Source organism: Cherax quadricarinatus, chromosome 35 (assembly GCF_038502225.1).
Source record: "Cherax quadricarinatus isolate ZL_2023a chromosome 35, ASM3850222v1, whole genome shotgun sequence".
Classification (NCBI taxonomy): domain Eukaryota; kingdom Metazoa; phylum Arthropoda; class Malacostraca; order Decapoda; family Parastacidae; genus Cherax; species Cherax quadricarinatus.
Genome location: NC_091326.1, coordinates 15,245,820 through 15,257,979, shown reverse-complemented (window position 1 = coordinate 15,257,979; position 12,160 = coordinate 15,245,820). Strand labels below are relative to the sequence as shown.

General features: G+C 38.7%; 1 protein-coding gene across 8 annotated transcripts in view; it reads left to right on the top strand.

Annotated features, from left to right (window-relative positions):
* Positions 1-12,160, top strand: part of Mctp (multiple C2 domain and transmembrane region protein) — a 490,516-nt gene that overhangs the window by 459,414 nt on the left and 18,942 nt on the right. For 5 of the 8 annotated variants that reach the window (XM_070091410.1, XM_070091407.1, XM_070091408.1 and 2 more), the window contains one exon: positions 3,418-3,432. The exons of the other annotated variants lie outside the window; for them this stretch is intronic. In XM_070091410.1, coding sequence (XP_069947511.1) covers positions 3,418-3,432 — 15 coding nt within the window. The remainder of the gene's footprint in view (positions 1-3,417; positions 3,433-12,160) is intronic. 8 annotated transcript variants of the gene reach the window in all.

Genomic DNA, 12,160 nt, shown 5'->3' with positions numbered 1-12,160 from the left:
TTTGTACAGTATAACCCCAAAAAAAAAAAAAAAAAAAGCATTGGAATGTCACATCAAAAACTGCTTTGAGTATGAAGTGACAGAAGGTGACACCAGTGTAATTGGTTATGTTGTTGTGGACACTGCCATGTCAGATGGTGAGGACACTAAGGTAAGAAAGTGTAGCATGAGAATACAGTATTTTGCAACTGCACCACACTGGGTTAAGACAGAGGGCAACATTACCCAGTTGGAAGTGCTTACTCCCAGCTTTGGAGAATATTTCATCCTAGGGTGCCAAGATGTAGGGCTGAATATCCCATGACCTGTGGTGTTCCTTGAAACTTGATCAAAAAACTATAACAACAGATAGCTGATGCAGTGGAGAATGTCAAAGAGAAGACTGACCAAAGTGCCCATTGAATGCTAACTTTTATGATGGGGGAAGAGGATGAAATACTGGTTCAAAACACTACAAAGCTGTAGGACCAGACAGATGTGGCAGTGACCACAAGGTTTCACCAATAAATAGTTAAGTTGGATGGGAGTGTTTCAGTCCTTCTGCAACTAGCATGACTTAAAGCCCACTACAAGGCCATGCAGCTCGTGTTGCAAGTGACATAGAAAACACTAGCCATGAATGACAACCTACCAAACAAATCACCACAACTAATGGTTGAGTGTCGGGTGAAAGCTTCCTTCCCTACGAGGGAAGAGTGGACAAAGACATCCTATCCTGCCTAGCTGAGGGACTTCATATAATCCTCTACACTAGCCTCCCATGTCACAGTATGTAAACCCATCTTCTGCCTAAGTGCTTTGAATATTCTTTCACACAGGCTCCCTACACCTTGCTTCTCTGCAATTTTTCATTTTCTTTATGGGGAAAATATACAAGTAAAGTTTATAATGGGTCTTGTATATTGTAGCTTGATTCTCCTGTTTAATATATTATTTGTAATATGCACTGGGATTAAATTTTCTTTTTGGTTATATGGGATTTACAGTTGGGTAATTTTGCTTTATTTTAGCACACTGTTTTTAAGTCTTTTATGTATGACACATTGTGAAAATTTAGTTTTGTAATTACATGTATTATTATATGCCTGTTTTATATATTTATAATTTTTTTTTTTTTTTTTTGTAGTAGAATATTTTATTGCTATTTGTCCCATGGAAATGTTAAGTTACACCAATACGTATATTGTTACAGTTATCAGGAATCATTCTATTTAGAATTATGATTATCCAAAATAGCAAATACTTGTTTGAAGTAAAGTTCAGATAGACAGTGAGTGAAATTTTATTCCATCCATCATAACACAAAGAAAATTCTATAAAACATTTTTCAAAATACTGTACAGTACTGTATTTAAAAATGAAAACCCTTTCTACCATATATTTATCTCCCTGTTCACCTGTACTTATCAGTCGGTACAAAAACTTTTAAGATCCAGTTAAAGGGGAACAGATAATGTTATGAGAGTCTATATAGTAATTAAAGTGTTTACTTTAAGAAAAAGACATTTTTGAGTAGAAAATTATCCTAGGAAATATATGGTGTGCCTTTGTTTTTAAATGTAGTGGCAAACCTAACTAGTAAGCAAGTGGAGGCTTAGCTACAGGAATACATCACTGGTTTGCCAGCATTTACTTAATCACTGTGTAGTCATCCTGTAAAAAAAATATGTCAACTCTTTCTGTTCCTGACAAATAAAACTATCGTGTCTTGAATCTGAAGTTAATACCACAGATCAAGGTTGAATTAAGCTCAAATGCAGGACAAAACTTTTGAGACAATGTATAACAGGCTTTTTCAGTGCAACACGAAATGATACACAGTAAGTGTACTTATACCACCATGAAGTTAGGTGTAACTAACTGGGAAGGTGACGTATGAGATCACAGAGTGGTGGAGTATAGCAGGTGTTCTGCTGGTTCATCCAGGAACTACTGCAGGATCCCTACTGCATACTACATCTTGTGTGTATATGAAACTATGTGTACCTGAAGGTTTCCATGGTTCTCAGTCGCATTGTGTGTGTAGATCAATACAGTATTCAGGCATTTCCTAAATATTTTTTTATTAATTTGATGAAGCTTGTTCTGCAAGCAAAATGTTATCTTGGTAAAAGTTGTGCTCTGCATTTGTCAGTTTCAACCATTCTGTCAAATATACACCACAGATTAAGTTAGGTACTGTGGGGGTGTTTTCCTCATAAGGTTGAATATTTATGGGTCAGTTTTATTTGGCAAACAGTAGTCAAAATGTGCAGTGTGCTTTTTTAGGCAGAAATGTAATATATTTTTTTCTTTTAATGCTTTAGAAGAATGTAGAATATGAAGCTAATATATTAGAGAAAGTTAACAGTATCAAACAGGATACTGACGATAATAAGGCTTCAGGTGCGGGTTGGATTTCTAAATAAATTTATCCAGATTACTGGTACAATATTGTTTTGTATGTTTGAGTTAGAGATGATTGATAGACTAAAAGCAGTTGGTATTATTTTGTTTTAAATAGGTATAAGGTGTTTGAAAAATAAATAGTTAACAGTAAAAGAAGCAGAGATGTAGTAGGTATGGGTGCAGTGTTAAAAGAGTGCAGTTGCCACTATAAAACTGTTGATTTACTGAGGCAGTGTGGAAATGGAAAAAAAATAGATATGAAAAGAATGTCTGAATGGACAAAAAAAATTCTCAGTGAAGAATTTAAGTGTTATAGTGGATAAATGGCATGATAATAGGACAGAGAGATAAGATGTACGAGACGGATGTCTAGGAATGAAAATAATTAAAAATACAGTACACCAAAAATAAGGAACATGGAGGTTTATTTTGAATTCCCTAGTTGCACATTGGAATTATTATTATATTCATAGAAAATGCTAAACTTGTTAGCGTCATTCAGCACTGCATGACAGAGGTGAAGGAAACTGCAGAGGAGGAGAGCTATTGGTGTTGAGAGAAGGACATCAGCAGACAGGCACGTGGTTACAATTGATGCAGCAAATCGATGTCAGTTAAAATATCATAGGGCAAACCTACATTAATGTTGGGACAGTCAGAGAGGAGGATTGAAAAAGAATGTTAGGATATTGAAAACCACATCTAAAATGATAAAAGGGACTATCAATCCAAAGATAGTGAAAAGGGACAGTCATCAGAAGACAGTGTGATGTGGGGTCTAACAAAAGTGCATATTTGTTTAATTAAAATGAGTAATAAAATCTGATTGTGCAGTAGAATATTGTCATTGACATGTGAGTCAGTTTTACTCATCATTTTAAATTCTGTTATATTGGATAATCAAGAGTCTGTCTAGTCTGATCACAAATAATGTTGACTATTGATTTATTTCATAGCATGATTGATCACTTTCCTTTTTTTTTTTTTTTTTTTCTTTTTTTTTTCATATTTCTTGGGCTGAAATTCCAGAGTGGGAATCCAGAGGTAAGGAAAAGACAAAATGAAATGCTGGGTTGTGGTGGAATTAACGCATCTCCTACTAACCCCAAGGAGAAGGTGAGGTATTATAAACCTCGTTTTAAACATGCTCTTTGGGGTTTCAGATTAACTTTGGTGATTGTTGCTTGTGGTTTAGGGAGGCTTGTGTGTATATTTTTGTAGTTGAAGAATATCCAAAATTATCAGAGGAATCCCTTTAGTATAAACAAATATCACGTTTTTATTTGTAGTCATGGTCAAAGAGTTATTTGACTGATTGCCCATGATAATGACTAATTAAACATACTGTGGATTTACTTAGTACTTGTCTTTGGTGATAGGTACTGTACTTTTAATATTTAGTTTGGTAACATAGTGTGTGCTATTTCTCACATTGACAGCTTATGTAAGGAAATTGTGGGTGCTCTATTTATTAAAGTGTATACTAATTTATTCCCAAGTTTACTGAAACTTGTTTATTATGTCTGAGCTTTGAAGCTACCAAATACAGTTGCCTTAAAAAAATTTTCAAGCTCTACCTCCCTGTGTGAGAAATAATGAAAAAATAATGAATTGTAAATAAGTAAAGTGATACTGCCTGACTTGTATCAGAAGTCCATTTCCACCTGCATTACTCCTCACAAAATTAGGCTTCATCTTGCTCTTATTTGAAAATAAAAAGTGAATATTAACCCTGTAAATTATGACTAGTACTTTTTCTCACTTTTGCCTGACATGGGCCAAAGTTGTAAGTATGTAATTACACTTAATTAGTATTAGTACAAGCAAATCACTCTAATGCATATGGACCCACAGTGAGTGTGTTTTCACCCTATAATTTATTCTCTCATATTTTAACCCCAGTTCCCCACCTTAACACTTAGGCTGTCAGATATACCCTTTCTAACATTATTATTTTAATAAATTCATGGAGAGGAGAGGTGCTAAACCTGTGTGGGGTTATACAGCACCTGGGGAAATGGGAAGCTGTCAAGCTCAATCAAGAGCCCCTCACTGGCATCAAGGAACCTCCTTGAGAGAACCCTTTCAAACAGTTACTTGGTCATTTAGCTAATCAAAGGAACACTTACCTAGGTATCCATGGTAGTCAGGTAGAGCCATCCCAGCAAGTCACAGGACTCATGAAATTGTAATAACATGATAGAAAGCAAACCATTGAACAGGTGGAGTCTGAACCCATGGGTTCAGACCCCACCTGTTCCTTGGTTAAGTCACAGGACTTTCCAAATTGTGACCACTGTGTAACAATACTTAAATGAATACTGGACGAGTATAAATTCCACCTTCAAGTTTCATAGTACTGCACACATCATGCAGTATATATTTATATAATCATAAGCACTGGTTAATAATTTAAGATATATGAGGTAAACAATGTACTCAAGGGAATAATAAGGACTGTGATGTAAGATATCATTGCAGTACATACACGATATAAATTTTTTGAACTGTGGTAAGCCTGCCTGCTTTGTTACCTAACATCTTGAGATAGCCTGGAACGGCTTTGCCACATCCATGTTGTTGTCAAAATTTGTTGAGTGATTCGGCATGGTAATATTCAAGTTGAACATTGTTAATTTGCTTTGATGTTAATTTATATTAAGTACAGTATGATGCTGTGTATTCAGTTCTAAGATTTATTTTAACCATTCAAATTCAGTGTTTAAAGACATGCCTTATTTTTAATGTGAATGCATTGTGACTCACATTAAAAGAGTACAGTCAGATCCAGATTTGTTGTGGCAGGAGCTGATCTAAATCCTGATTTCCAAAAACTGTGCAGACAGTGCATGAAATCTACAATGTGTGTGCCCACATGCACACATGCGCACACACACACACACACACACCAAAAAAATGTGTACTGACTACTCATTGTAGTAATTATCTTCTTCACAATTTACAGTGGACCCTTGGGTAATGATATTAATCTGTTCCAGAGAGCTTATCTTTATCCGAATTTATCGCTATCCAAATTAATTTTCCCCATAAGAAATAATGGAAATCTAATTAATCCGTTCCAGACACCCAAAAGTATTAAACAAAATAATTTTTTTTACATGAAATATACATTTCCCTACACAGAAAACAATGAGACATGCAGAATAAACAATTTTGAAATGACACCTTTATTGAAGATGTATTGATGAGTGATGAGATGGGAGGAGGGCAGAGGATGGAGGAGTTTACAATTGTTTGGAAGAGGAATCCCCTTCCATAAAGACTTAAGGTAACAAATCCTTTTCTGGGGTTACCTCCCTTCTTTGTTTTTTAATGGCACTAGGACCAGCTTGAGTCACTGGACCCGTGTAGCTCCAAAAATCTGTCCAGAGAGCTCTGTTGTTGTTACTGGTGTTACTAGTGTTGTTACTGGGGTTACTAGTGTTGTTATTGGGATTACTAGTGTTGTTACTAAAATGGGACACAATACAGTGGACCCCCGCATAACGATGGCATCACATAGCGATTAATCCGCATACCGCTTACTTTAATCGCAAAAATTTTGCCGGGCATACCGATTAAAAACCCGCTCACCGATTTTCGTCCGAGACGCGTCCAATGTGCGCCCTCAGCCAGCCTCACATGTGCCACCCGTGCCATTGTTTACCAGCCAGCCTCCGCGGTAACATCCAAGCATACACTCGGAATATTTCGTATTATTACAGTGTTTTCGGTGCTGTTTCTGGAAAATAAGTGACCATGGGCCCCAAGAAAGATTCTAGTGCCAACCGTACACCAATAAGGGTGAGAATTCCCATTGAAATGAAGAAAGAGATCATTGATAAGTATGAAAGTGGAGTGCGTATCGCCGACCTAGTCAAGTTGTACAAGAAACCCCAATCAGCCATCGCTACTATTGTGGGCACCAGAAAGACAATCAAGGAAGCTGTTCTTGCCAAAGGTTTAACTGTGTTTTCGAAACAAAGATCGCAAGTGATGGAAGATGTTGAGAGACTCTTATTGGTGTGGATAAATGAAAAACAGCTAGCAGGAGATAGCGTCTCTCAAGCGATCATATGTGAAAAGGCTAGGAAGTTGCATGAGGATTTAATTAAAAAAATGCCTGCAACTAGTGATGATGTGAGTGAATTTAAGGCCAGCAAAGGTTGGTTTGAGAGATTTAAGAAGCGTAGTGGCATCCATAGTGTGATAAGGCATGGTGAGGCTGCCAGTTCGGACCACAAAGCGGCTGAAAAATATGTGCAGGAATTCAAGGAGTACATAGACAGTGAAGGACTGAAACCTGAACAAGTGTTTAATTGTGATGAAACAGGCCTGTTCTGGAAGAAAATGCCAAGCAGGACCTACATTACTCAGGAGGAAAAGGCACTCCCAGGACATAAGCCTATGAAAGACAGGCTTACTTTGCTGATGTGTGCCAATGCTAGTGGTGATTGCAAAGTTAAGCCTTTATTAGTGTATCACTCTGAAACTCCCAGAGCGTTCAGGCAAAAGAATGTCCTCAAGGATAATTTGTGTGTGCTGTGGAGGGCAAACAGTAAGGCATGGGCCACTAGGGACTTTTTCTATAACTGGTTACACCATGCATTTGCCCCCAATGTGAAAGATTACCTAACTGAAAAGAAATTAGACCTTAAGTGCCTCCTGGTGTTAGACAATGCCCCTGGTCATCCTACAGACGTGGCAGAGCGACTTTATGGGGACATGAGCTTCATTAAGGTGAAGTTTTTGCCTCCTAATACCACTCCTCTCCTGCAGCCCATGGACCAGCAGGTTATTGCAAACTTCAAAAAACTGTACACAAAAGCTCTGTTTGAAAGGTGCTTTGTAGTGACCTCAGAAACTCAACTGACTCTAAGAGAGTTTTGGAGAGAGCACTTTAATATCCTCAATTGTGTAAACCTTATAGGTAAGGCTTGGGAGGGAGTGACTAAGAAGACCTTGAACTCTGCTTGGAAGAAACTGTGGCCAGAATGTGTAGACAAAAGGGATTTTGAAGGGTTTGAGGCTAACCCTGAGAGGATTATTCCAGTTGAGGAATCCATTGTGGCATTGGGAAAGTCCTTGGGGTTGGAGGTTAGTGGGGAGGATGTGGAAGAGTTGGTGGAGGAGGACAATGAAGAACTAACCACTGATGAGCTGATAGATTAACTTCAAGAGCAAGAGGCCAGACCTGGGGAAACTGGTTCAGAGGAGGGGAGAGAGAAATTGAAGAAGTTGCCTACTACAAAGATAAAGGAAATCTGTGCAAAGTGGCTTGAAGTGCAAACCTTCATGGATGAAAATCACCCTCACACAGCTATTGCAAGCCGTGCTGGTGATTATTACACTGACAATGTTGTGAAACACTTTAGGCAAGTCATAAAGGAACGAGAGGTACAGGCCACTATGGACAGATATCTTGTGCGAAAGAAGTCCAGTGACTGAAGCTGGCCCTAGTGGCATTAAAAGAAGAAGGGAAGTAACCCCAGAAAAGGATTTGCTACCTCAAGTCCTAATGGAAGGGGATTCCCCTTCTAAACACTAACACTCTCTCTCCCTCCTCCCATCCCATCAATCATCAGATCTTCAATAAAAGTAAGTGTCATGTAATTGTGCATGCCTTTTTCAGTTTGTGTGTATTAAAATTAACATTTCATGTGGTAAAAAAATTTTTTTTTTCATACTTTTGGGTGTCTTGCACGGATTAATTTTATTTCCATTATTTCTTATGGGGAAAATTCATTCACATAACGATTATTTCGCATAACAATTACCCCTCTTGCACGGATTAAAATCGTTAACCGGGGGTCCACTGTATTGTCATTGTACATGTTGCCAATACGGCTGTGTCAGGGTAATGTTCATAAATGCTTGCACCTTTGTCCACATTGTACAGATGTCCTTAATCTTTGACAAAGGCAACTTAATCCATCTCTGTTCCTCCTCCTTATGAAGCAATTTCCTGAGCTGTGGTCTGTTGCTGTTACACCTCAAGCTCTTGCAGCTCTGTAGTGGTTAGCTCTTCATCGTCATCCTCCACCAACTCTTCCACATCCTCGCCACTAACCTCCAACCCCATGGACTTCCCCAGTGCCACAATAGATTCCACAACTGGTATAGGCTCCTCAGGGTTAGCCTGAAACCCTTCAAAATCCCTCTCTTGTACACATTCTGGCCACAATGTTCTCCAAGCAGAGTTCAAAGTCCTGGAAGTCACTCCCTCCCAAGCCTTACCTATAAGGTTTATGCAACTGAGGATACTGAAGTGATCTTTCCAGAACTCTCTTAGGGTCAATTCAGTGTCTGAGGTCACTTCAAAGCACTTTTGAAACACTGCTTTGGTGTACAGTTTTTTGAAATTTGAAATGGCCTGCTGGTCCATGGGCTGGAGGAGAGGAGTGATGTTAGGAGGCAAAAACTTGACTTTTATGAAACTAAACTCAGGCACCATTTGCTCTTCCAAGTCTGGAGGATGAGCAGGAGCATTGTCTAATACCAGGAGGCACTTGAGTTCCAATTTATTTTCCAGGAGGTATTTTTTCACACGGGCCAAACACGTCATAGAACCAATCGAGGAAAATGCCCCTAGTGACCTATGCCTTACTGTTTGCTCTCCACATCACACACAATTTAGTCTTGACAACACTGTTTTTTCTTGAACACTCTGGGAGTTTCAGAGTGATGCACGAGTAAAGGCTTCACTTGGCAATCCCCACTAGCATTACTACAAAACATGAGAGTTAGCCTGTTTTTCATAGGCTTGTGTCCCGGGAATGCCTTTTCCTCCTGAGTAATGTAGGTCCTGTTTGGCATTTTCTTCCAAAACAGGCCTGTTTCGTCACAATTGAACACTTGTTGGAGTTTTAATTTTTCAGCCTCTGTGTACTCCTTAAAGTCCTGCACATATTTTTCAGCCACTTTTTTGTCAGAACTGGCAGCCTCACCATGCCTTATCACACTGTGTATGCCACTACGATTCTTAACCCCTTGACTGTCGCAACCCCAAATCCTGAGGTGTCTCCTTGTGTTGCAAAATTTCCGAAAAAAAAAAATTATTTTTTCCTATGAAATGATAGAGAATCTTTTCCCGATTGTAATGACACCAAAAGAACGAAATTTGATGGAAAACTGACAGAATTACGCTCTTGCAAAGTTAGCAACTTCGGCGATATTTACGAATCGGCGATTTCGCCCACTTTGAGGCCTATTTTTGGCTAATTCCATTGTTCCAGTCGACCAAAATCATAGCTATTTCTTGAGAACTCCATTTTTTTCTATCAACTGAGTACAAGAAACTGCCCATTTACCGGTTTCAACTACCCAATAACGTGGTCAGAAATTTGCAATTTGGCCAATTTCACGAAAATTAAAAAAATATGACAATTTCAAAATAGGATCCTGAATGAACAATGCAAACACTCCTGGCTCTAAAATAACATTTTCTTTGTTAATCAGTCACGTCTCCAGGCCCCTCTGATATTACTCTTGCTTTCTATTTTGAATTTTTATTCAAACAAAAAATACCAGATTTACTGTTATACAGACTACTGCAATATCGTAATAATTGTATAAATATTGTCAACTCATTCATGACTGCATATTAGAATGGCTAGTTGGACATTTATTGGACAATGACATTTGTTTACTTTTGAACATCGACAAAAATCAAACATTTCCCCTACTTTGAGCTCCATTTCAAGGTTCTTTTCATAGTAAAACCAATCAAAATTACCTCTATTTCTGTAATATGTTTTCCATTCTATCAAATGAGACCAAGAAAACGAGAATACAACCATAAATACTATACTAAAATAGACCACAAAGTCGGCATTTTAATTAAAAAAAACAGTCAGTTTTTTTTTTCTCATTATGCACTGCGTGCTGCAGGATTTTTTTTATATGGTGCACACTGAACACACAGACCCATTCTCTCACATGTGGGCCTACCAGCTTTCTCCTGCTTGATTTGAAGCGGCTAGAATTTATGAGTACGTATATATATACGTCAAAAACGGTGGCTTGAAAGACGTATATATATGACCGAAACAAAGGGTTAAATCTCTCAAACCAGCCTTTGCTGGCGTTAAATTCATCAATATGAGCACTATTTGGAGGCATTTTCTTAATGAGATCTGCATGCAACTGTCTTGCCTTTTCACATATTATTTACTGAGAAACATTGTCTCCTGATAATTGTTTCTCATTGATCCACACCAACAACAGTCTCTCCACATCTTCGAGTATTTGTGATCTCTGTTTTGTAAGCATACTTGCACCTTTCGCAACAACAGCTTCCTTGATTGCCTTTTTGTTGGCCAAGATAGTAGCGAAGGTTGACTGGGGTTTGTTATATAACCTGGCCAACTCGGAGACACACGCTCCACTTTCGTATTTTGCGATGATCTCTTTCTTCAATTCAATAATATTTCTTACCCTCTTTACCACAGGGCTGGCCACTAGAAGCTTTCTTTGGGCCCATGGTGACTTATTTAGCAATTACAAGCACGAAAAACAATGGAGTAATACAAAATATATTACATGTACGTGTGGAATCGTCCTGACTGGCTTGTAAACAGTGGCACACTGGCTGTACATGAGTGGCCGGGTGGCTCAGTCTGTGTGGACACTTTCTGGACGAATATCCTTAACCGAGTTTTTTATCGGTAACCAAGCCAATATTTTGACGCAAAAACGTATCACTATCTGATTTTATCATTATCCGATGTCATCGTTACCCGAGGGTCCACTGTATATAAAGGAGGCCCTCCACATTCAAGAGGGTTAGCGGATCAAGAACCTCACAAATCTTGTAAATTCGTGAATGTTTGGTGCGCAGATATGATGTAGGGAAATATAATACATACAGTGGACCCTTGCCTTACGAACGCATCGCGTTACGTTAAATCTGCCATACAAAGCATTTGAATGCAAAAATTTTGCCTCTCCTCACATGATTCATCCAGGACGCATCCTGCGTGGCCTCAGCTGCCCCGTGTGTGCCAGTGTTTACAAGCCAGCCAGTGCGGTCGCATCTAAGCATGCATTCGGTACATTTCATATTATCACAGTGATTTTAGTGCTTGTAGCTGCAAAATAAGTCACCATGGGCCCCAAGAAAGCTTCTAGTGCCAACCCTGTGGTAAAAAGGGTGAAAATTACTATGGAAATGAAGAAAGAGATAATAGCTAAGTACGAAATTGGAGTGCGTATCTCGGATCTGGTCAGTTTGTATACCAAACGCCAGGTTTGTTTTCGAAACAGAGATCGCAAGTACTCGAACATGTTGAGAGACTGTTATTGGTGTGGATAAACGAGAAACAGAAAGCAGGAGATAGCATCTCTCAAGCAATCATATGTGAAAAGGCTAGGAAATTGCATGACGATTTAATTAGAAAAATGCCTGCAACTAGTGGTGATGTGAGTGAATTTAAGGCCAGCAAAGGTTGGCTTGAGAGATTTAAGAATTGTAGTGGCATACATAGTGTGATAAGGCATGGTGAGGCTGCCAGTTCGGACCACAAAGCGGCTGAAAAATATGCGAAGGAATTCAAGGAGTACATAAACAGTGAAAAATTGAAACCTGAATAAGTGTTTAATTGCGACGAAACAGGCCTGTTTAGGAAGAAATTGCCAAGCAGGACCTACATTACACAGGAGGAAAAGGCACTCCCAGGACATAAGCCTAGGAAAGACAGGCTTACTCTTCTGATGTGTGCTAATGCTAGTGGTGATTGCAAAGTGAAGCCTTTATTGGTGTATCACTCTGAAA